Genomic DNA, 24,175 nt, shown 5'->3' on the forward strand with positions numbered 1-24,175 from the left:
AGAAGGGAAAAAGCCCTGATGATGGCCAAACAGATAAGAAAGAGGGAGTAAAAATGCATAGTGCTATTTAATGTGGCACAAAATCTCATGTTCCTTAATAATCCTTCCCTGGTGCATCCTCCTGACATGAACTGTCCTCTTATTTCCACATAATTTACATGTTTTCACTGGCATATATAAATTGTTCCCAGATTCTCATGTACTCTGTTTGAGAAATGCCTCATGTCAAAGGCACTAGGCTATGTCGTCATTTAGATGTATAGGGAATTGCGTGTGTAATTTACACTAAATGAACATCCACACAAATAAACCATCTTCCCATGGGGGAAAAGAATGTCCTCAGCAGAATGATAAAATATTTTGTTTCTTATGTTATGGGAGAAGACAGTTCTTTAAGTGATTATCCTGACCTCATGACTTACAAGAAAACATTCTTCAAATTATAATCACTGTTAAAACAAAGCTGTCTGCTGGGCCAGCCACAGAAATTAACACTGCAGCTGCCCATCTGCGTTGGAGAAAGGGAAGAACCAGTGGCTGCAGTGTTAGCACTCCTTTTTGCCTGGATATTTCTTTGTGTTAACTCAGCACTGATGCCAAGCAGTAAATTTACATGAAGATGAGGGTGGGGCAGCACGGAGTGGGCTTCTCACTACAAGAAGGACATTGAAGCCCTGGAATGTGTCCAGAAATGGGGTACGAAGTTGGTGAAGTGCCTGGGACACCAGCCCTGTGAGGAGCGGCTGAGGGAACTGGGGGTGTTCAGTCTAGGGGAGGCTGAGGGCAGAGCTCATTGCTCTCTGCAATGACCTGAAAGGGAGGTGTGGGGAGCTGGGGGTCGGCCTCTTCTCACAGATAACCACTGATAGGACTACAGGGAATGGCCTCAAGGTGTGCTAGGGTGGAAATTAGGACAACTTTATTCTAAGTGGTCAGAACGGGTTGTGCAGGGAGGTGGTGGAGTCACCATCCCTGGGGGTGTCCAAGGTTGGACGTGGTGCTTGGGGACACGGTTTAGTGGGCGACACTGGTGGCTGGACCAGCTGATCCTGAAGCGATTTCCCAACCCTAATTACTCGGTGATCGCACCATAAAACCCCGAGGCGTGGAGGCGGCACCTAAGGCTGACACCCCTCCTCCCCGCCCCGACATGGCGGCCCCGCCTCAGCGGCGCCATGTCGTGACGTCCCCCCGGGGGCGCCGGAAGCGCCGCCATGCGGGGCCGGCTGCTGCGGGCCTGGCGTGAGGGGCTGAAGGCGGCGGGCGGCGGGGCCCGGAGGGAGCCGCCATGGAGGGTGCTCTTCTTCGGCACCGACCGCTTCGCCGTCACCGCCCTGAGAGCCCTGCAGGCTGCCAGGTACTGCTCGGTTAGCGCCCGGAGTCCTGGCTGCCGCCATTGGGGGGGGGTGTGGGGAGGGGCTGGGGGAAAGGGGGTGAGGGAGGGCGAGGGCTGGGGGGGCACTGAGGGGAATGGGGGAGGGCTGGGGGTGAGGGGAGGTAGGGTTGGGAGAGGGTTGGGGCTGAGGGGAAGGAGGGAGGGCTGGGGGCGGAAGGAATGGGGAAGGGAAGGGGCTGAGGGGGTCGGGGGAGGGGCAGGGATGGGGTTCAGGGGGTGCTGGGGGAGGGCAGGGCCCGTGGGTTGGTGTGGAAGGGAGGGGAGGTGCCATAGGGTGGGATAGGGACCGTGGAGATACGTGTGGGACTGTGGAGAAGAAGCAGGGATGGTAAGGGGACGGGGTTTGGAGAGGGGGTGAGGATTGTGGAGACTGAGGACAGGGTTTGGGATTGAGAGGGTTTGGGATTGAAAGGGGGAGCTGGGTGGTGAGGGGGCTGGGGACCATCTAGTGGGTAGGACTTGAAGAGGTGGGCATTGTGGAAACGGACCGCAGCAAGGGGTGGGTGTGAGCCAGCCTTTGTCTCTCCTTAGCTCTGCCTGCATGAGTCCTTCAGTGCTTTGTCCACCTCAGGGAGCCCAGCAAGGACTTGCTCGTGTCCAGGTTGGAGGTGGTGACCCTGCCCTCCCGCCTGCCCAGAGGCCTGCCCGTGAAGAGCTGTGCCCAGGAGCTCCAGCTGCCTGTTCACGAGTGGCCGCACACGGGGCCTGTGGGGCAGTTTGATGTTGGTGTGGTGGCATCCTTTGGACGGCTCCTAAGCGAGGACCTTATTCTGCAGTTCCCATAGTAAGTGGGTTGACAAGACATCTGTCACTGCTTCATTAGAAAAAAACAGGCTTCACTTCTGAATGTCACTGTAATCAGTGCCCGTGATTTGTAGCAGGCAAGGTGAGCTTCTTCCCAACGGTTATCTGCTTAGCCTGAGTCCTGCTTCTATCTCTGTGTTGATGGAGAGCTACGGAGATGTTCAGCATAATACATTTACCTTATTTCCTTCTCGTCTCCCTTTCTATCTTCACTGAGAAGCTGAAGATGATGTAGTGTGAATTTTCCTTTAAGTGCATAAACCAGTAACACGTCAGAAAGTCTGAGCAAATAATTCCTAAGGTAGCCTCAGTGTAATAATCAATGCTGCACACCCATTTGTATACATTTCAGTTCTGTTCCTGTTCTAACTTTAAAATACTCCATTTCAGTGGCGTGCTGAATGTCCATCCCAGCTTTCTCCCGCGATGGCGTGGTCCTGCACCGATAGTCCACACGATTCTTCATGGTGACAAAGTGACTGGGGTGACAATTATGGAAATCAGACCAAAGAGGTATGTTAGATGTGCTTCTCAAAACAACTCGCTGCTGCTGTTCTGTGTAATCGATAGTTTCTTTAAAACGTATGTGTTGAAGGGTTTCAAACTTGAATATTGGAAATTTTAATCTGACCGTATCAGACTTCCCACAAATACAGTATTTAATGAGTTCATGATTTGTACTCCAGACTGCTGTATTAAAGGCTTTTAAGAAATAGTTTTTATTGATGGAAATACTCAGTAGTCACGCCAGGCAAAATGCTGCTCTTTTGTAGAAATTGATTCCCAGTAATCTTTCTTCTTTAAATGTGTAGCCAATATTAAAGCTGTGTCTTTAGCTTATTTCAGAAATAAAGTATAATAATGTAAATAATAAAAAGGATTTACCTTTTTATTGTAGCAGTGTGTAGCAGGTTTGGTAGCACCTTCAGCCTGTTTAGATTGTTGCCAGCAGCAGCAATCCCAGCCCTGTTCTCTAACTTTTAGCATTATTACAGGGAGCAGACACAGTACAGATAGTCACACAGCTGGATTAACAATTTGGTGTGATGTTACAGAAAAGAGTGAGTTTTCAGACTTCAGAGTTGCCCGTAACATGTGACTGTAAGAGAGAGCAATAAACTGCTTGCCAAGGGATGAGGGATGTATCATCTGTTTTTTAGCTTTAGCACAAACTCTCGCTTGGATGGCTTGTAAAAACACGTTGTCATAGCTTGATCTTTTCTTTGTTAGATTCTTGACTAACAGTAGATCTCAGAAGTGTGAAAAATTCTTCCTGAATATCTCAGGTTGTTTCTTTTGAAGTCTTGTACTTGTGAACTGTAAACTTGGCTTTGTTGAAACTTGAGTATTGCTTACCTATATAAGATGTATCCAGCTTTCTTTTGCCATGTTGGGCCAAATATTAAAATTTAGTTTTCTTGCACTGTCAAATAGATGAACGAAAGGTAACGAGTAACGGAGTTAATGTATTTAATGTATGCTTTTGAACTGTTAATAGAGTTTTTCCTGCAGTACACTTGTGTGTTTTCTGCCTTGTAGGTTTGATGTAGGTCCAATTATTAAGCAAGAAGAGTTTGCTGTTCCTCCCCACTGTACTACAAAGGAGTTGGAAGAGATACTTGCAAAGATGGGTGCAAACATGGTAAAGTCATGCACGCTACTTGTCACTTCTGATGAATACTTTGCTTTTAACATTCGTAACCTACTATTTTAATCTTGTTCTGCATTGACTGTAATTGTTAGGAGGAGAGTGATCTGAAAATTAGTGTTTGTGAGCTCTTTCTTGTAGTAAGAGGAAAGCTGAGTGGTGTGTAATGAGCCATCGGTGATGGTCCTGTGTGTTGCTCTTCTAGTAAGTGAGGAACTTGCATGCTTTGTGTGGAAACACTGCAGTTGCTTCTTTTGTTGAAACAAATGTGTTTTTCAGCTTAAGTATCAGCTTCCATGCTGTTCTAGGGTGAACATCAGACTGCTGATCATCCAGAAAAGAATATTTGTTTGTTTAATTGTGATTCAGTAGAAATAATGTATTTACTGTGTTTGTTTATATTACATAAGGCTTCTGAATATAGTGACACAATTTTCCTTAGAAATTTTCCCTTATCTTATGAGGAAGTTTTACTGATGAAAAATTAAATCCTGCATTTGTATTTGCTAAAATTCTGTACAAAAAATATTTTGCAGCTCCTGTCAGTTTTGAAACACTTGCCTGAAAGCTTAGAAAATAAAAAAGAACAACCAAAAGAAGGAGTAACATTTGGTAGGTACACATTTTATCTAATACAACTTGTTCGTTTTTTTTCTTTTTCTTTTATAGCTGAAGAACTGATTATTCCTACCAGGCTGGGTTTTATTTGTTTAGATACTTTTCTCAGTATGATCTTCCTGCTGCTGCCTCTGGCTTAGTCAGAGGGAAACTCCCCTCAGAATTCTTCAAATTTGCTACATCAATGTTTGTTCTTTCCCAGATGTTTCATGTGCAACATCAAATCTCTAGCAATGACATGAAATCTGATCTGATTTATTACTCTTCATGTTTGTAATACCAACAGAAGTGCTCAGCTGTGCTTGTAAATATGCATTGAGTTTGCACTGTGTACTTAAGAGGGCAACTGGGAATAAAAGATAAGTAAGCCAACCTGGGTTGTTACAAACAACAAATGGAGAAAAGAGCTTGTAAAGTACTTAGGGCTAGACTGTGAACCTTCCATTTATCAGGATGAAACCAGTACAGCTATTTGTGTGCAAAAAGATGCAAAACAAAGTACTAAATCTTTTCATTTCTTATTCTTCTAGCTCCTAAAGTATCTGTAGCTAAGAGTTGTATCAAATGGGAAGAGCAAACAGCTGCACAAGTAATTCGGCTGCATCGTGCCATAGGAAGCATGGTAAGAGTGGATTTTTGTAACCCCTTTTCTGTCCTCCAGCAGATCTGAGTTTTAGGTATTTTAACTGATGGCTGAAACTCAAGTTGCTTCTGTTTCCAGTTTCCTTTGCAGACACTCTGGAAGGGTAGTCCTGTTAAGCTTATGGATTTTGTGGAAGTGGATAATATTCCTGGTTTTGCTGGTACGTACTCTTAATTAAATCTGTAAAGTTGAATTCTTGGGTCTTTGTAAGCATTAGCTTTGTACAGATTGTACAAAACTGTACAAGATTGTACTAACATTGTACACAGTTGTACTAAACAAATACTGCTTCCTGGGACTCCAGTAGAACTAAGTTTCACATGTGCTCAGATTCTAGTAAGTTTGTGAGCCCAAAGACAAGCATAAGATGAATTTTAAGGGCAATCCTGCTTTGTGATGATGTTGAGTGAACAGCAGGCATAGTCCTGTGAATCCTGATATTTGAGGATTTTAATCCTATAATGAGTTGAGAGATCCTCTTCTAATGCCATTGTCTGTGGATCTCTCAAGAGGAAAGCTATCCCTGTGTGTACTGCACTTAAACCATTTTCTGTAGTCGCCAGTGAGTCTGAGAGCCTTGTGTGTTCTGAGTGCTGATGTTTGGCTACTTGTGGATGAGACAGGGAGCAGTGCTTGAGAATGACTGTTCTGATGCTTTCCAGCTCATTTCTATCTAATAAAACACAGAATACAATAAAGTATTTTCAAGCAAAATAGTAATTCAGGGTAATTCCGCTTAAGAGGTGTGTTTCAAACTTTTTGCTTGCTTATATAAAAATGCAAGATGTTCTTGCTTTGCTTTTAGACCAAGTATTAAATGATGATGAAGCTGTTCCTGGTTCACTACTATACCATAAAGTGTCCCAAACGCTGATAGCTCGTTGCAAGGTAGGCTTCTGCTTGTTTTATGTGAGGTTTTTTAATATTTTTGTGTAGCTTAGCTTTTAATTGTCCGTTGTTATTCACTGAACTAGTTTAGCTTAGCATCATTCTTTTTATTTGATGCCACAAAGAACTTTTAATTTTCACAAAGTCGTCTTGTTTGCAAGTGAGAATTTTGACTCATAAAGTAAACTTGATGGCAGTAAACAAAATGTGTTTGTAAGTCAATGTGGTAAACTAAAGATTATCATATTTAAACACTTCTGTTTTTATTTTTAGGAAGGCTGGGTTGGAATCAAAACAGTTGTGCTAAAGAAGAAGCTTAGAGCAGTTGATTTCTACAATGGGTACATGCACTCCTGGTTCCAGCAGAGCTCGAGAACAGTTCATCAGGAATGCAGATTTCAAACACTCAGACTTAGCCCAGCAAAAAAGACTCTCAAAGAGCGAAATACTGGTGCAGGATATAAAACAATAGATGTATCTTAAAAGATGTCTCTAAGTTAATAGTAATATAAATATATTTCAATGCCCATCTATAGTGTTTAACTTGGTTTAGGGTTTTCCTCCCCAGAATGTTTGACGTGACCATCATCTGCGTATTTTCATCGTGGTGATGATGTTCATTTCTTTTTCCCCATTAAGGAAGAGGATCTCTGAATGTGGAAGACTGAATAAATTTCTGTTTGTGCTGTTGGGTAATAAATTTATTTTTTTACGGTGCTTTCAGTTTATTTTGGGCAAGCTGTGCACAGTTACCTTAATCTAGAAATATTAAAATCCCTGTCTTAATATTTAGTTTCACAAAAGCAAGATTCTCAGAACAGAAGCTTGTTTCGTTGCTAAATCATATTTGGAGCAGTGTAGAGTTGGTTATATGCCTCTGTCCGTTCTGTTTGCTAGGTGGGATTTTCTGGGAAGTCTCATATTCCATGTGATCAACCATTCATTTTTTTCTATTGAACCAGACCAGATCAGAGAACTAATCTACAGATAGGTCTTAAGAGCTGCTGCAGCCTTATTTGCTCAATTTATTCCCTTCTCTTAGCTTCATATTTATGGCATTGTCACAAATTTTGTAAGCCTAAGAAGAAGAAAAAAATAATTACAGGACATGCCCTCTATTGCATGTGCTTCTGGCTCTTTAGATATTTCAGGGGATTTGTGTCTTTTCAAACACTCATGTCTGAAAGTTAAAACTAAAGTCGTGTTGAATTCATGAGGTTTACATCAAGGTGACAGGAGCTTGACATGCTCGAGTGTGACTCATTCAGAAAGAAACCAAATCTAAAAAAAAAGTTGTTATATAACATGGATTAAAATGTTTCTGAAGAAGCATCTGTTAAAGCAGATGCTGCAGTATTCCTCTTTCAGTGCCATTGGTTCAACAATTAATCTGCCTCTGACAGGTTTTCTGGAACGCGTGATCCTCCAAGAAACCCATGCCTGTAAATGCGAGTCAAAAGCTGGAAACAGCAGTAAGGTGGGAGTTGGAATTCTCTACAGAAAGCCCCTTTGTCTCTGACCACAGATTCAAGGGTGCAACTTATGCTGCAGTAATTTTAAAACTTTTGAGAAAATTCTTTGGAATTTCTTGTAACTTACTCGCGTCCTTTCCTGTTTCTGAACCTGCTCTGGCATCAAAATAGCAAAGCTTTATCTGTATCCCAGTGTGGGTCCAAAGAAAGATCCTCTGAAATCACTTCAGAATTTACCAAAAATACCATTCCACTCTTCTGCTGTGTTTAAATTATTCAGAGAGCAAAACCCTTTGATCAGAGTGGTGTGCACCGTGTAGCTTTGCATGCGTTTCCAAAGTGACGTGGAGCAAAGCAATGTTATTGCTGGGTGGCATTAAAGCTGGTAGCTGGAATATCAGTTTCCACCTAGCAGCGTCTTAAATGTTAGCATCGGGGATAATCTGTAGGGCAATTTGTATGTCTCTTGCCAACAGTTTTAGATCTCGTGTGAGATCTGTTGCTGTTAGTCACTGGTGGCAGGTGGTAATTTCTGTTCTAAAGCACATGCCAACAGTGAAGAGTTTGTGTTTTACAGGGAGTTTGAGATGGCATGCACTCAGAAACCCACTAGATGGGGCTCACTGCATCTCTTAAGGGGGAAAAAGAAGGTCAGCTCGGCAAAAGATCTTGAAAAATCAGATTCAGAATGTCTTCAGCCACTTGTTTAATATCAAATAATGCCTAAACAGTGAGGTAGCCAGGATACCTATAGCTTTTTAATTTAATTTTCTCAGAGTTCTTTTCTATACAAGAGGTTTTCAAAGATTAGACAGTTCCTTGTAGCTTAACAGTTAATTGTCCTAGCTCAAAATATGCATGGCTTTACCCCAGTTGTTTTTATGGAGGAAAAGAGACTAAGATTAATTTATTTTTTATGGAGGAAATCTTTGACGTGCTATTTTTGACATGGTAGAGAAGCCTTAAAGGGAATTGGTGTTCCCCAGGCAGCCGTTAGCCAAAATATCTCTCTGGAAACTTTGCCTTCACCTAGCTCTGTAGGGATTTAACCCAGTAGGTAATGAAAATCTGATTATTTTTGCAGAACAGACAAAACAAAAATGGGGCATTCACTGATGAGGTGTGGAATAGCATGTCAAGGTTGGCTCTGGAACATAGGCAGGGTGATTCAATCCCCAGGACCACTGCCGAGGTCAAGCACAGCCACCCTAGCAATTGGAAAGTGATACTAATGAAATAAAACAGCTGTCCTCCTCTCGGAGAGAGGAAACATAGCAGAGGTATTCATAGACCCAACATCCGCTACGGCTCAGTTTAAGATCAGTGAAGCCAAATTGCTGGTAGAACTGCAAAACTTTTGGATACCAGAAGGGCTCTGGTGTTGGACGGGGATGATTTCATCTTGAATTTCAAGTGAATGTTAAGGGGAATGATGTTTCCTAGTATGCTGATGACTAGCAGTTGGATGCATCTGTTCTCTAACCAAACCCTACTACTCCCCCTGCTTCCTTGGAAACTTTATTCCTGTCTTCTGCTGAATAAATTTCAAAAAGTGTAGGTGATTAATCAAAGGAATACTCAAGACTTAAAATTGTTGTTTGTAAAATCCATGAATAATGTGAAGGTTGAGGCTAGATGGGAATCTCACTTCTTGTGTTTATCCTAACTGCTGACAGCCTGGTAGCTTCTGGGAGGCAGAATTTTCCCTTTCTTAAAAACAAGGGGAGGGATAGGTCATCAGGGTTGGAAACCAAGTAACCTTAATGGAAGTTTCTGTGCCATTAGCCCCAAACTTACTGATGTTTAGGAGCCAGGTCTCCTGCTCCAGACTGCTTCTCGAGGTTGGTGGTCTGAAAGTTAATGCACAGGGAGGAGCTGAGTTACAGCCTTCCTGCATTCCTGGGGCTGATGCTCTCCTTTGATATGTGGGAGTGTGCCTGAGGTTTCAGGTTGCAGAGGGGACACTGCAGAGCACTGACCGTAAACACAGCGCCAAGGAGCTGGAAGTCAGAACTCACTATAGCATAAAACTTGTGAGAGGGGTGGACGCTAGGATCTGTTGTAGCTTTTCTCCTAGGAAAAAAAAAAAAACTCTTGATGTCTTTGGCGTGGTGACTTATCAGTGGTGAAGAAGTGTTAGCACCGAGTGGTGTTTCTTGGCTGGTTTTCTCTTAATAGCACGTCAGTGCCTACATTGGAAACCTCTGTCTTGCTTTGCATCCAATGCACTCTGCCAGCAGCCTCCTCTGAGAGCTCAGGGACTCTGAGCACAGAGAGGTTTGTTCCTCCAAGTTGGAGTTTAGCTGCAGTGGGGGACTGTCTGGGGAAACTTGGAGAGCTTCTTGCTGTTTGATGGATGGGCAGAATTTCAGGCCGTAGGTCTGTGACCATTTAATTGCTGCTAAACAGAAATTTCTCCCCAAGAGACAGAGCCCTGAACTCTGCTGTTTGGTTCTGCTGAGCACCCGTGCGGTGCAGGGACCAGCCCCTGAGCCTGCTTTCCTCTGTGGAACTCCTGGGTTGGTCTGTAGAAGTCATTTGTGTTACTTCACCCTCGAAGTGATGAAACCAGGGCCAGGATTTGGCTGGCTGGCTGCGGAGGAGGAGGGGAGCGGAGAGAAGAGGCATTTCTCTGCGAGTCTGCAGTGCAAGCCAAGAGCTCTGTGGGAAGGTCCGAGCTAATGCTCCCCACTGGCTGCCTTGGCCCGAGCCCGCGCCAAGCTCTTGCAGCAGACTAGACACAAAAGAAAACACACGCAGTCTAAATTCATTGGTATGAGAAGGATGTGCCAGAGTATTCCACAGCTCTTTTCTCGTTTCTCTTAGATAATTGTCAATTTACATAAAAACATGGATTATAAGGTTGTTTTTTTTTTTCTTTTCAACCATAGTTCAGGCTGCGTTGGCACTGCACAGATCTATGTTTAATACCTGAGATGCTCCATGGCACACCTGAGAGCCTGTTCCAGAGCTTGCTAAAGGCTATTGAAACATTCACCAGACCCTTCATGAGCTGTAGGTAAGACACAGAAGAGATCTATAGCAGAACTGTCCTCATATCTGTAGGAGAGGATTGAGTGATAAGAGAGAGGGAAATCCACACTGGAGCATGTTTGAATTCAGCTTTAATTCAGGAACACTGCCCACCTTTTTGTGTTCTCTCCGTGAAGATTTCAGTGTTGGAGGCTTAGAGGCTTGCCTGCACCCAAAAAGTGTATTGACAGGAATACATTTGGGTGTAAACACAGTGTATTCTGTGCTGGTGAGGTCCTCAATTGCTCTCTGGAAGTAGTGGGGGGGAGGCTGTAGGGGTTTGATAGGGCAGTGATGGGTCACTGTCTGTCTGACCCCTTCTGTGGCTATGTGTGCTTTCAGCTAGGAGCAGCTTCTTACCCAGCAGTGTGCCGTGCACTGCTGCTGAACATGGAGGGGAACCGAACTGTTTCTGTACTTCCTAGCCATGTTTCCACGTTCCCTGACTTGCTGTCATCCTTAAAGCCCTCTTCCCCCCATCTTGTCCCCCCTCTGGGAGCCCTGCTGCTCCCTTTTAGTGCTCATCCCTGCTGCTCTGCACCCCCTAACAGTCGCTGCCTCTCCCCATCTCACGGTTCTGGTGCTGCTTGCGGGTCAGAGACTGGAGATTCCCTGAATGCAGCGTGCTGTGGCAAAGCCCTGGACTAAAGGGAGCAGCAGCTACCCACCAAACCACTTTCCCATACCCAGGATCAGTCTTGCATTTAAAAGCTTTGACCCATTTTTTGAAAAGAAACTCTGCAGATTATTCTTCTGTCAGCTCTACGCATGGTTTATTTACTTGGGCATGTCAAACACAAAGAGAATACAGAATTTGTCAGAATTACAAAATGACTTTTTATTAATCTACCCTATTGTAGAGCAAGGATTTTCTTCTCAAATAATGCAAGAAGCAAGAGAGAGCCATAATTTTATCCATGTGGAGCCTACAAATCCACATGGCTTCTCTGTGCTGTCAAGCATGTGAGTTCTTAGAAATGCAGCTGCCGGTAGTTTAGCTTGAATACGGTCATCTAAAACAAGCTAGAAATAAATAAAATACTTACATTTCAAGTACAAAACCTTGCAGTTGAATTCAGCATGAGGAAATCAGTTTATTCCTTTTCATGTTATCAACTACTGTACAGGTACTTTGGCTGGCAAAGTCTGCAGATGCAGACCAGGAGAATGTCTTATGTACACGTCTTAAGTGAGCTGTGTGTTTAATCCTCTCTTTAGGCTACCGTGAAGCTTTTTAAAGTCAGGCAGAACTTTTTTTTTGGATGCTTTTAATAAGGCAGAAACCCACTACAACTACTGGCCCCCGGTTTTGGCCTTATCTTTCCTTTCTGGTGCAATGTAAAAAGAAAAAAAAGAGGCACCTTAACCGCTTCTCAGAAATAATGACATCTACCTGCTTTGAGTGAAGTTACTTGCAGGTGGATGTGCCTTTCAGGCTATCTTGAATCAAATGTGATTGACTTTACTGAGACTCCTGTACAGCTCTAGTACGAGGAAGGCCGTTGACCTCTCATCGGGACCCTGCTTTGGGGGATTTGGCGGATCCCCAGCGGCCTTTGGAACGCGGGACTCTCCCTCGGGGGTGGTGGCACCACTATGGACTGCTGGCCCGAGTTCCTCTGGGACTCAAAGATGCTTTGCTCGGCTGCACTCCTCTCCGAACAGGTGAAAGTCAACGCGACGCCGATATCGCTCTTCATGATTCTGGAGGTGCCGTCGGACGTGCCATCGAAACACCTGCCCAGAGCAATTTCCTTGGCAATCCTCGGGTCCTGGTCGGTGACGGTGTAGATGCCGTAGTTGTGCCCCAGCGGGTCGAGAGGCGCCAGCATCGTGTACTCACTGGAATCGTTGTTGGTAGCCATGGGGAGGTGGTTCACCAGGTACTCGTGGAGCATGCTGTTCACGCTCTCGCGGCGGCAGCTACCTTGGGGGACGACTTTGACGAGCGTGCGGTCCACGCGGTCCTGGTCGAAGAGCATGCCACTGCACTTGAACTCCAGGCAGGCTGCCGACACGTCCCGCTGCTCTGAGTCACGGATGCTGCGCACGTCCCTGATGCCGTAGAGCTTGCCGATGGTACGTGGATGCGTCCCGCCCATGTTGCGAGACCTTATGTTCACTTCCTGGGGCCCGTTAATTTTTACTTTAATGTAGCAGGCCCTAAATTCCATGGGCTTAGGCCACCATGCCAGGTAGTCGTCGGTCCAGCTCATGAGGTCGTCCTCGCTGAAGGGGACGGTGTTGTAGTCGTACCGGTCTCCCTCTATCCTGTAAAACCTGAAGTGAGCGGCGCTGTATGGAGCTTCCTCGCATTCTTTTAGGTTTTCGTAGGCATAAATAGGGCCGTTGTTCTCATCGGCGGAATTGGTGCTTGGCTTGGCCATGTTAATGCTGAAAGCGGTTTTCTTGGTGTTCGAGTCCTCGTGGTCCGTTCTCCTGTAGTTGAGCTTGTTGAGATATGGCTGTGGGACCCCAATAGCATTAGGGTTAAGTTTGGGAGCGGAGGCCACGGCTTCAAGTTCTTCACCCCCCAAGCTTGCCAAAATATAAGCTGCGTAGGCCTCTGGGTTTTGCTCGTCACAGAAAGCTGGCACGCAGGCGCCGTTGGGACCAGTAACAACACTGTCAAAACGACCCCATGCCCTGGGGTTGGAGGAGAATCCTGGTTCTGGCTCCGTGTTTATAATAGAAATCACTACCCCTTGGATCTGCTCACTTGGCAGAAATCTCTCACTTCGGTACGCTCGGACTTTGACGTAGCACCGTCTGCTCTCTGGGACGTCCAGGTTGAAAAGCCGCCTTTCTTTGATCTCCATGTTTCCCACCAAAAAGGTTCTCTCCTCTCTTTTGCGCCGCCTACTTTTCTCCAGGTTGAAATCCCCTTCTTCCTCCCATAATCCTGTCTCGGGGTTCAGCGACCAAAGCTTCATCTCTTGCAGGTGCTCAGGCATTTTGATCTGAGCAGCGTCCAAATGAACCTTCACCTCCTCTGCGTTAAGGGACTCGGTGCCCCGTTCATCAGTGAAGTCCACGGAAAACATGCCGTACGTGCGGAGCGGGAACACATCTCCCTCCTCATCTACAAAGTTCAGGTCGCTTTGTGTCACAGCAGCTGCTGAGATGTTTCTTGGGTCCAGAAAAGTCACGCTGGCTTTCACTTTGCCTCTGTAAAGTTCTCCGTTCTTCCTGTAAAACGAGTCGGGAGGAATTTCTAATTCGGCAATTGGATCATCATCTTCCATTTCTCCCAAAGAAATCACGTTGGTTTCAGTGGATTCCAGCGTAACAGGGGCTTTCTTCCTCAGTAACTTAATCTCGTGAAACACAGCGCCTCCGTTTTCCTTGAAGGGCAGAACCTTCGTTGTGTTCACGAACTTCTGCAGCCGATCCACGAAAGTCAGAACCAGCCTCTCGGTGTCTGCGGGGATGGGGATGGAGAAGGTTCCCTTGTAGCCGGTCATGCTCACTCTCTTGTTCCCCATGTAGATGTGGCCGAACCTCAGCGGCTCGCCGTTATCTGCTGCCGTGGCCCTGCCTCGAACCGTTATTCTGGTCTCGGTGCATTTCTTGCAGCCGCATTCTACGGTGACCTTGGTGGGCAGCGTGTACCCATTGCACGAGATCTCTCTCGTTTCCATCTTGGCTGCCCCGCAGCAGTAGGCAACGTTGTCCTTACACCGCAGTCCTTTATCCAGCTTCCCAACGCAGGTCTTCGCCGGGCATTTGCCCACGTCGTAGTAGAACGAATTAGTTGCCTTCTGGAAACAGTCGTGCGGAAGACGGATGAGGTGGCTTTGGGGCTGGGGGTTGCAGGCTGCCTCTTGCCTTCCTGTTGGATAGGATTTCTTAATGAGCAGCAGGAAATAATTGTACAGTCATCTGTACATGGTCTGAAGCCCTCAGAGCTAAACATCGCTTCCCCCTCGCAGGTTTTTGCAGCGGTAAAGCATATGGTTTGCAGAATTTTGTTTAGCTGAGTTCATCTGGCCTTTGTTTCAGTGGAGCAGGTGCTCAACTGTAACTCGAGGTATGTGATTAAGAGCTCTGCTGGTTGCAGGAGTGTCCCAGCTCCTGCTTCCCTGCCACTGCCATCAAACAGCCTCAGCTAGATGTTCTGCAGCTGCCCTGGCTTTGTGGCTATGGACAGACCTAGGTGGGTCCCAAGATTTCAAAATAAATAAATAAAAAATTCACACGCCAGGCAGCAGTTACAGTGAGAAATGACCGTGCCCAGCAAATGGAGTTTGGCAGGTCATCTGAAATCCAGAGCTCCAGTCTGTGGAGAGCATCTGGCTGATAACCAGCTCACTCAGGCTTATCCGCTAGCGGATGCGTGAGATAAAGGCTGAATATTTTTCCTGTGCCTTTTCTTTCCCACGTGTGTGACGATTTCTGAGCACTGGTTTCTGCACCCCACTGCCTCCCCAGCTGTTTTGGAGTGCATCGTGTGCGTTTTTCTTACCTATTACAGAAAGCTTGGCAGACTGGGACTTTGCTGAACCCCCATCGCTGCTGGCCTTGCAGAAATACTCTCCCGCCTGGCCTCTGTTGAGGTTCTTCAGAATCAGGTTGTTTTTATATTTGTATATGGAGGGATCCAGCAGTGAGCCGTTGTGGTACCTGCCAGGAAGAGGCAGAGAGTTAATGGGATGGAGACTGATTAAATGACTGGTACAAAGCAAAGGCTGGATCCTGCCCACTCTGCATGCTGCAGTGTGGATTTTGCCAGACCTTTTCCATCAGCTTCACCTCTCGTATCACAGAGCAGCTACGTTCCAGGAGCTGCCCTTTCAGTATTGTGGTCACACTTAAAAACATCACTCCACGGCATTGAAAGGGGTGCTAGTCAGGCTACAAATCCTTACAGGGACTTCACCTAAAACCAGTTCCAGACACAGCTGCCAGTCACACCTGGTGAGGTTTCTCAAACCCCTATTTGAATGTTTTTTCCATTAAGTCCCTGTGCAGATTACATTACTGCACCTGTGAGAAATGCCAACTCTGCAAATCTCCAGGAACCCATCAGTTGTAGCGGTGGTTTCTCTGTGTATTTAAGCACACTGTTTTATAGCTTTAAAAAAAAACAACAACAATGCCTTGATGTAGGACAGTAAGGAGGTAAAAATCAAGTCTGTGCACCAGTTAAGACTTCTCCCTACCCTGAGAGTATGGGATCAAACTCAAGTTCCTTACCAGAGGTAGCGGTCGGGGACTGGAGTCCCCACGGCATCACAGCAGAGCGCCACGCTCTGCCCCACTCTCCTCGCCTTGTCATCAGGACTCTTGACGATGTAGGGTTTGCCTGCAGGACAAGGAAAGGCCACCTCATTAGTCTTATTTCTGATAACTGCGTAACGCCTCCTGCTCTCAGCTGTGCCGGACTTTCCCCATCTCTTCAGGGCTACCTGATCTTTGCAGCTGCACTTGGAGCGCCAGGTTTCTTCTGTTGGTCTCGGGCACGGTGACAGCAGCCGTGGCGTATTTGGCTTTCTTTATTTTGAGGGTGTTTTTGCCATCGGGACAGACCCCGGGGATCCTAAAAGTGCCCTTGTTGTCAGCTGTCGTCAACAGCTTGAGTTTCTTGGCTTGCAGGTAGACCCGGGCATCGGCAGCGGGCGAGCCATCCTCGAGGGAAACCTTTCCATGCAGGGTCACATCCTCACACATGCAGGCGTCGCAGTCGGCGTTCACCCGGCCCATGGGGCACGTGATGTTGCAGGCTGGAGGGGAGACAAGCAGGTCAGAAAGCAGCCCCAGGCCCCATCACGCTCACAGCACGGTCTCGTGCCTGCTTTTAATTTAGATGCAATAAGGCAGATAGGGCATAAGGAATAAATTGTATCACAAGCATATTTTTTTTTACCGATTATCAACAGCTGCGCATTAGAAACACAGGGGTGGTGTAGTGCTGAACCTCACAATTAGTAGAAAGCAGCCACGTGGATATAATTACAGCTAGCAACTTTTATTTACCGTCCCCAAAGGGCTGAATTTCAGGGAAACCTGAATCCAGATCTGCACGTGAGCTCTTAGCTGAACCCTGGCAAAATCACAAATCCAAAAGCCTTCCACTTTGTAGGTTTCTGTTACCAACTCACCTAAATGTCACAGCGTTGGTGTATTTTAAAAGCTGTCTCCCCTTACTCAACAGTATCCTGACTTGTTCAGGACACAGGTTACTTGCTAAATGAGCATTATCTGATAGGTCTAATGAGTGGTCTCCCAAACAGTGATTCTGAAACGTTGTCGTTGCCTATAGCAGTTAACCCTAAATAATTCCCATTTCTTCCCTTTTGCAAGGGTTCAGGTCATTCCTTTATGATCACAGAGCATCCCTGTACAGCAGCTCTGTGATTTTTTTTTAATTGCTCTAAATAAATAAAAGAAATCAGGGAAAACCCGAAACAACTTTCTTGGAGAAAAAAATAGACTGTTTTCAGAGTGATTTGCTAAAAAGGGGGATGTAAGAATGGTATAATTAATTATAAGCTGTGAGGCTATAGCAATTCAGTATTTCCTACTCCTCTCCTTCCTGGGTCTGGGTGCATGGAGGCAGCAGCCTGCAATCCCTAACTGCACTTTCAGAGCTGCTGCTGTATCAAGACTACAAGTTTTTCCTGTATCCCCAGAATCTTTATGGGTTCCTGTTGCTTTCCTGGTTCTGGATCCCCCTCATCTTGCTGTTTGGCTATCCAGTCTCCGTGCTCTGCTCCCTTGGTGTGTTCCAGCCCTGCCTGGTTTTGCATCCCTCAGAACTCTGGCAAGGAGAAAGATGGAAAAAAAGGCCACGGAGGGAGAAAACCACCCGTGCAGTGGTAAGATCAGGAAGTAATTGATGTTATAGGAGCACCTGAGCAAACGTGTCCAATGCAGAGCCGCCCTTCCTCAGTTGCTTCATTACAGTGCATGCCCCAGAGGCGTTCAGCTAGGCAGGATCTGGTACGCTTCTGCACACCGGTTTGGCCACACTTTGCCGAGCACTCGCTCCATTTCGACCATGGAGACAAAAACCTTTTTGAGTCTTGCACCAGCGGACCTTGAATAACATCACGGGTGTGTTACTGACACGCACGTTACATTTTGGCTGCCCCAAAACAGGCAGCTTTCTTAACAGCTTCTATATAGCTCTGAATATGGGATTGTATTTGGATATCACGCACCACATGGATTAAACAAACTCAAAGCATGGTCAGGGAGCTGGGATATAAAGCACGAGAAGGCGCCTGAATGCTTCTGACTTAATTCCCTGCAGGCTACCAAATTCGGGATGATTAAGATAAACTCAAGGGGTGCAGAGTGCACGCAGCTCATGCTTAGTTTTGAATAACTTTGGCTTAAAGGAAATCAAACGCACATTGTCATTTAAATGCTGTCTGAGGGGCAGTGCTCGCCTGCGTTTCAAATGTGGTTAAATAAAAAACAAAAAAAAAAGGATAAAATTGTTGGTATGCTCGTATTGAATGTCTTTAAGCATGCTTCAGCATATGTTCTCTACAGGGGAAGCGTGTGTCTTGTTGAGAGCCCCAGCTTTACTGTCTGCGAAACAGAAGCCTGAGCACGCTGAGCATTTTGGGGACCAGCTGATTCGTAAAATACAAAGGGGTTTACAGAAAGTTTAGCTTGCGGTTAGATGTTTAAAGGAATTTATTTAAAAGGCTACTAGATGGTATTAGTCTAAGCTGCCTGAATGGATGAGATCCACTCCAAGCGTATGGTTTGGGCTTATTTTTAAATGACAGTGTTCTAATAATGTTTACGAGGATGCACTTGTGACTAAAGTTTCTAAAAATGAGGTCTCTTGGAAACGCGTGCGGGTACCACGTCATCTCCCACACCTACTCTCCCGCCAGCTTTGTTGTAACCCAGGTTAGGTTACTTGCTAGAAAGACAGACGGGCTGAACTGTTCGAAAATGAAACTGGGACGTACTGTGTCTGGCATAGGCGAAGGTCGGGGCTCCCCGGCGAGAGCTGCTCCTCGTACCTGCGGGCAGAGGACGTGCGCTGTGACCCTCGTGGCTGCACTGAGCCCAGCTGAACAGCCCAGGGAGTCCTTGCACACCAACTCCCAGAGGTAAAAACAGAGCTGCTGGCTCCCTGCTCGCAGCCAAGGGCAGGTGCTGCTTTGGCGTTGGCCAAAACCTCAAGGTTTTGCTTTATTTCTCCCTAGAGCAGCACAATTTAACACCTGCTCTGAGAGCTCTAGCCACGGCACGACTGGGAGCCATCCACTTGGAGGGGAAATTTGGGAAGCTGCAATTTTCCTGACAGCTTCCCTAAAAACCCCTCTCAGCTCACAGAAGGGAGAGGTGCAAACCCTCTGCCTGGCCGCCCACGTCCATATTTTCTGAGCTTCCAATCTCCCCTCCATCCACGGCTCAGCCCCACGGGAGTGGGATGGGAGAATGAGAAGCCCACGAGCCCCCACCCTGGGATGCAGGACAGACGGACAGGCCGCTGGGGGGACAGACGCCTGCCGTGGGGTGGGAGGGCTGGGTGTAACGCGCCGTGCCCTCGCTGCGCCGTCCCCAGCCTCCTGGGCCGGGCTGTGGTCATGCACTTGACCTTCAGCTTTCCAGGAGAGGAGCCAGCGGCGTGTGTCAGCGAGAGCCCAAACCCGACAGGAGGTCACGAGTGATTAGCATTTATTCCATTGCCTCAATGTCCCACCTACTCCCATGAACCGATTTGGTTTAAAATTCAGGTTGGGGAAAAAAAAATAAATACACGCAAATATCATTTTTCCCAGCAAGGGAAAGGCACCCGAGGTGGGAGGCAACTCACTCTCTAAGCTGAGCATCACCAGCGGGCTGAAGGTTTTCTGTCCTATCTGGATCCTGCCGAGGTTTTGCCTCAGAAGCCTTTGACCTAGGGGTCAACAAATTAACAAATTGGAGATTAAAACAGATTAATAATAAGTTAATTAGATGTGAGTGGTCGGGCATGGCTTGGCCGTGCTCAGAGCCCTCCCCGTGTCCCTCCTGCTGGGATTTCCCCCGGTGCTGTCGCATTTCAGGCTCGCTGCCCTTTGTGTTGGAGCAGCTATGACCAAATCATCTTTTTATATCTGGAGGCATAAAGCACATCCTGCCTTTCCCTACATGGGGGAGAAACGAACCCGAGGGGATGAGCTCGGCCTTAAACCGGGGAGCTGAGCCCAAAGCTGCCCAGCGCAGGACGGGCTTTTTGGGCATGTCCCCGCTAAGCACTGACCCTCCCTGTTCTTATCCCCTGGGCATCCGGCCAGAGCACTTCAGGGCGAAATTCTTGTATAGCCTCGGAAAACAAATCCAAAGAGCCTGCAAGCACGTTTCTCTGCAAAACCCTCCCGAGCAGAGCGGGCAGGGTCCTGATGGCTCTGGAGAGGAGGATGCGGTGCCTGCCCTTGCCGTGCCCACCCGTGGCATTGCCCGTGTCCCCTGGCTGGGGACAGCACGGGGACAGGAATAGCAGGGGGTGACCTTCACCTAGACCGGCCGTGGCTCCCAGGAGGAGCAGCAGCAGCAGCAGCCATCCTCTCGCAGTGACCATGGTGGTGTCCGGAGCTGACCGGGGGCTTCCTCGAGTACCCGCAGCCGTCCTGCGCCTTCCCCAGACCTGCGGGGAGAAGCACGGCTGGGTCAGGGCTCGCTGCAGTGCCAGCCACCTGCTTCTGGGATGCTTCTCCCAGCGAAACACCCTGCAGGGCCACCACCTCCCAGCCTCATTTGGCACCCACCACCCAGAAGAAATCGCAGAAGAAATCATAGGGGCAGCCCGTCCCCCCGGCCAGCAGCTCCTGTCCTCCTGCCCCCTGGCAGAGGTGGCACATCTGTGCCGTGTCCCGCTGCTTCTCACCATCACATCTCAGCCCTGCTCCCCAAATCTATTCTGCAGAGCTCTGCTTTTTAACGACATCTCCTTGCCAGGCCATTTTGCAGGCTAAGTGTTTCTGCAGAGAAACATTTCTTCCCCTCAGCCCCCGCGCCCCGCTCTGCCCTGTCCCGCTGCTTGCGGCATGTCCAAGGAGGGGAAGGCTCCCGAGCACCTCTGAGAGCGTAAAACCCCCCACACAAGCCAAGCCCTTGCAGCCAGATGCCAAATATTTCCCTTTTTTCTTTTATTTTTGCATGCAGAGGTGAGGGGTTGAGGCTCTGTGTTTCTCTCCCCCAGCCCGGCTGCTGCAGCTGGTGTTTCATAAATCACGTAGCCCTGTGGTTAGCATTTGATTTCGGAAGGTACCTGGCATCAGGGCTGCTCTTATCCACACTGACACCAGCTGCAGCTACAGGTGCTTTGTTTCCACACCCAAAATTAATGCATTTTGGGGGAAAAAGCTGCTGTCAATGCTCAGTGCCTCAGTTTACCCATAAAACGAGGCTGTCAGCGGCAGCAAAAGCACCTTGCTGCTTGCCGGCGGCGTGAACGAACCTCTCCGAGCGCGGGGGCTCTGGGGATAGGAAACGCTTTGATTACAGCCCAGCGGCTCCCAGTCAAGCACAAATAACGAGCAACACATGAGCGGGATTTTGTGGGCTTACGGCGGGGTCACGAACTTCCAGCCAGACAATAACCAGGAAAAATGAATGCGGGCGGAAAGCCCGATTCCCACTCGCAGGCTATTTCGGGAGCTGGCCGCCACTCCTTCGGCGCAGGGTTTCGTGCCGGTGCAGGGGACACGTCCTCCCCCCGGGGCAGGTGGGCTCAAGCCCAAGGCAGTGCAGCCCCGTGGGAGCAGAGAGCCTTCGTCCTGGAGCCCCGTGCCAAGCCCAGTAAGCGAGCAGGAGGTCGCACTGGGATGAATGGGAGCCCCGCGATGCCGCCGAGCGCCGACCCGAGCATGCCCCGCATAGACCCAGCCAGCAGCCACCCTCGGGCTTCCCCCAGCGAGGAATTCCCACCTCCACAGCCACAGCCACTTGTAATTATGCCTTAATTACCCAGCAGAGTTATATAATGCCTGCTGCGGAGAGAGGAGGGGAAAAAAAAAAAAAAAAAAAAAAATTAGCAGGATTTTTTTTTTCTCCTTTTTCGCTCTTACCTACAAAAAACCATAAAAGTACTCAAGGAAGGAACGTCCCGTCCCGTCCTCTCGCCGCCAGCCACGCTGAGGTCCGGGGGAGCGAGGGCTCGGAGCAGCTGCGGGAAGAAGGAATTTGCAGAGGAGGAGAGCAGGAGCAGGAGCTTCCCTGGGGCTCGGTGCTGCTGCTGCAGCGGGCGAAGCGCGAGCCTCCCCGCAGCCCGCGCGCCGAGGTGGCTTATATAGCGCGGCGTGCGGCTCCGGAGGTGGCACCGCGCCACGGGCCGCCAAGCAAAAGCAGATCGGACGAGAGGGGAAGCTGCAGGCTGGACAGCCCCCGGCAAGGTGATGGTGAACGCAGAGCTCGGGGGAACGGAGCCCTGCCCTGCTGCAGGAGCGTGGCTGTGGCTCGGCATGGGGATGTGGGGGCTCCGTGCCGTGTCCTGGGGTGGTCCCGTGGGTGACGGCGCTGTTGCTGTTGTTAATCTGGGCTGTGGGGCTTGTACTGGGTCCGGACACAAATGGGATGCTGGTGGTAATTCTGTGCGGGGATATCTCACAGGTGGATATCTCACGGGGTCCTGCCTGTGTCTCGCTGCGGTGAGGATATTTTGGGGGTCTCGCCTGGTCTGGGGCAAGGCGGTGCCCCCCTGGTGCCTGGGGGCTCCCCACACTCAGTGGGTTTGGGGCAGGGCTGTCCCCCTTGCTGTCCTCTCCCCTCTGTGCTGGATCTGGCCGGGACCAGGTGAGGATGCTGTGGGGTTTTGGGGGTTTTGGGGACGTGGAGGGATGCATGTTTCAGACACCTTGGGGTAGCCCTGAGCTGCAGAGGAGGGATGACAACCTTCCTGGGACCCTCCCTGTGAATAAATCCAACCACATCTCACTTGAACCGTGGGCAGAGCTAGCAAAGACCCTAAGGAGAGCCCCCCAGAGCAGGGCAACCACATTTTTTCCCCATATAACTCTGGAAATGAAGCGTGGAGCTGTGCAGGGTCACGCCTGCCCCGTGGCATCGCACGCACTGTGTTGTGCTGGGGATGGGGACAGGCAGTGGGGTGTGGGATGGGATGGAAAGGGATGGAATGGGGTGGGATGGGACGGGACGTGATGGGACAGGCTGCCCGCTTAGTAATGCTTCCCGGCCCCGCTGCCAGAGGGAGTGGTGCAGGAGGGACATCGATCACGGGGTCACATAAAATAATCGGAGGTGCCCGGCGCCGACTCCTGTTTCTGTTGACGAGGCAGAAGTAGCAAACAACTGGGATGTGCCAGAAAGTGTCAGGAGGTTTCTCCGCTGGGTGAGGGATGTCCAGCGAGCCGGAGGCTCTGAGATACAAACACGGAGCTCGGCCACGCTCAAGCATCTTCCCCTGGCTGTGCCATGCCAAAATGTGCTGGGGTGCCGTGAGGAGAGGTGCTGCAGCCTGGCCCCACCTGGTTCTGCGTCAGAGTAGAGGAATTTGATCAATTAGCACCAGATTTAACAGCATTTCACCGCGGCAGGCAGTGGGTCTCCCTGGGCTTGGCTGCTGGCAGCCCTGGCTTCTGCTCCCAGCCGTGCCTGCATCTGGGTCTGGTTTGCACAAAACCCACAAAACCCACGCCTCCGGAAAGCCTGGCAGTGCCAAGTCTCAGCATCCTCACTGCGGCCACGATGCCAGCCCCAGCAGCTCCTCAGCCTGCTTCCAGCTCCGACCACAGCCGAGAGATGCTCGGAGGGGTCAGCGGGATGCTGCCGTGCCCCATGGCCAGCAGGGAAGGATGCAGCAAGCCTGGACAGGCTCGTGTCTTCCCTTCCATCACTGACGTTTTCCTACATGAAGCCAAGGTCTTGAGAAGCCACGTTCCCCTCCTGCTCCCCTGCCATGGAGGAGCCCCGGGGAGGCTCTGCTGGCTCTGTTTTTTTCCATGACTGTCTCACCGATGTGTAATTAGAAGACAATAGTGCATTTATGTGAACATGGCCGTGCTGAATGCTTCCCCCCAAACCGGTGCCAAGATCTCACCTCCTCCCTCCCCAAACTCCTTCGCTGGATGCCTCCATCACTCCCCTCCTGCCCCTCTAAAAAAAAAAAAAAAACAGGGGAAACACAGGGCAGTGATGCTCGACCTGACTACTTGTGCCTCCTGCCCTTTCGATACAACACCAGCACAGCGACCATCACCAAAATCACCGTGCTCAGGGCTCCTATGGGATTTGCACCCTGCGGGGTCCATGGGGCCGTGGTGGAACCAGCAGCCCTGCTCCTCCCCGCCCGCGCCCTCTGCGCCGCACCGAAGGGAGCTGATGCTTTTTTTCCCCTGCTCTGTGTTCCTGGGCTCGCTCCTGTTTACGGAGGTGGGAGCTCCAAGAACTGATTGATGACTTTGTTCCGTCCCGGGCGCACTGGGGCAGGCTGCGTGTTGCAGGGGGGCGAGCTGGGAGCCGGGGTTTCGCGAAGCGCTTGGCTCCCAGCGCTTCCCCAGCCATGCTCCAGGGGTGGCCGGTGCCGAGCTGTTGTTTTTTAAGCCCTGTTTTTGACATCCCGGGACTTGGAGCGGCCGCTTCCAGGGTTTGGATGGAGACGTGGAGATGCCGTGGGTCCCCGGGGCTCGCCCTGAGGTTTGAAGCACCAGCGCGCCCGCAGCCGCCGCGATATTGTTCCGCTTAAGCCCTCCTCCACCGCTTTG

At 49.0% G+C, this 24,175-nt stretch overlaps 2 protein-coding genes across 2 annotated transcripts; one reads left to right on the forward strand and one right to left on the reverse strand.

The window, feature by feature from the left end:
• Positions 1 to 1,214: 1,214 nt before the first annotated feature.
• MTFMT (mitochondrial methionyl-tRNA formyltransferase) lies at positions 1,215 to 7,203 on the forward strand. Its single transcript, XM_032194859.1, has 9 exons — positions 1,215 to 1,357; positions 1,968 to 2,180; positions 2,591 to 2,713; positions 3,740 to 3,842; positions 4,385 to 4,460; positions 4,997 to 5,088; positions 5,188 to 5,269; positions 5,915 to 5,997; positions 6,271 to 7,203. Exons 1-9 carry the CDS (start codon positions 1,215 to 1,217, stop codon positions 6,478 to 6,480), a joined length of 1,125 nt encoding a protein of 374 aa, XP_032050750.1. The 3' UTR covers positions 6,481 to 7,203.
• A 4,116-nt stretch (positions 7,204 to 11,319) lies between these two features.
• Positions 11,320 to 20,034, reverse strand: CILP (cartilage intermediate layer protein). The gene is made up of 8 exons (XM_032194543.1): positions 19,971 to 20,034; positions 19,288 to 19,371; positions 18,434 to 18,487; positions 17,356 to 17,541; positions 15,911 to 16,225; positions 15,699 to 15,807; positions 14,968 to 15,125; positions 11,320 to 14,334 (listed from the first exon to the last, which is right to left on the reverse strand). The coding sequence occupies exons 1-8, from the start codon at positions 20,032 to 20,034 to the stop codon at positions 11,987 to 11,989; spliced, it is 3,318 nt and encodes a 1,105-aa protein (XP_032050434.1). The 3' UTR covers positions 11,320 to 11,986.
• Between the last annotated feature and the right edge of the window lie 4,141 nt (positions 20,035 to 24,175).

The sequence above is a fragment of the Aythya fuligula genome, chromosome 11 (genome assembly GCF_009819795.1).
Source record: "Aythya fuligula isolate bAytFul2 chromosome 11, bAytFul2.pri, whole genome shotgun sequence".
Lineage (NCBI taxonomy): Eukaryota > Metazoa > Chordata > Aves > Anseriformes > Anatidae > Aythya > Aythya fuligula.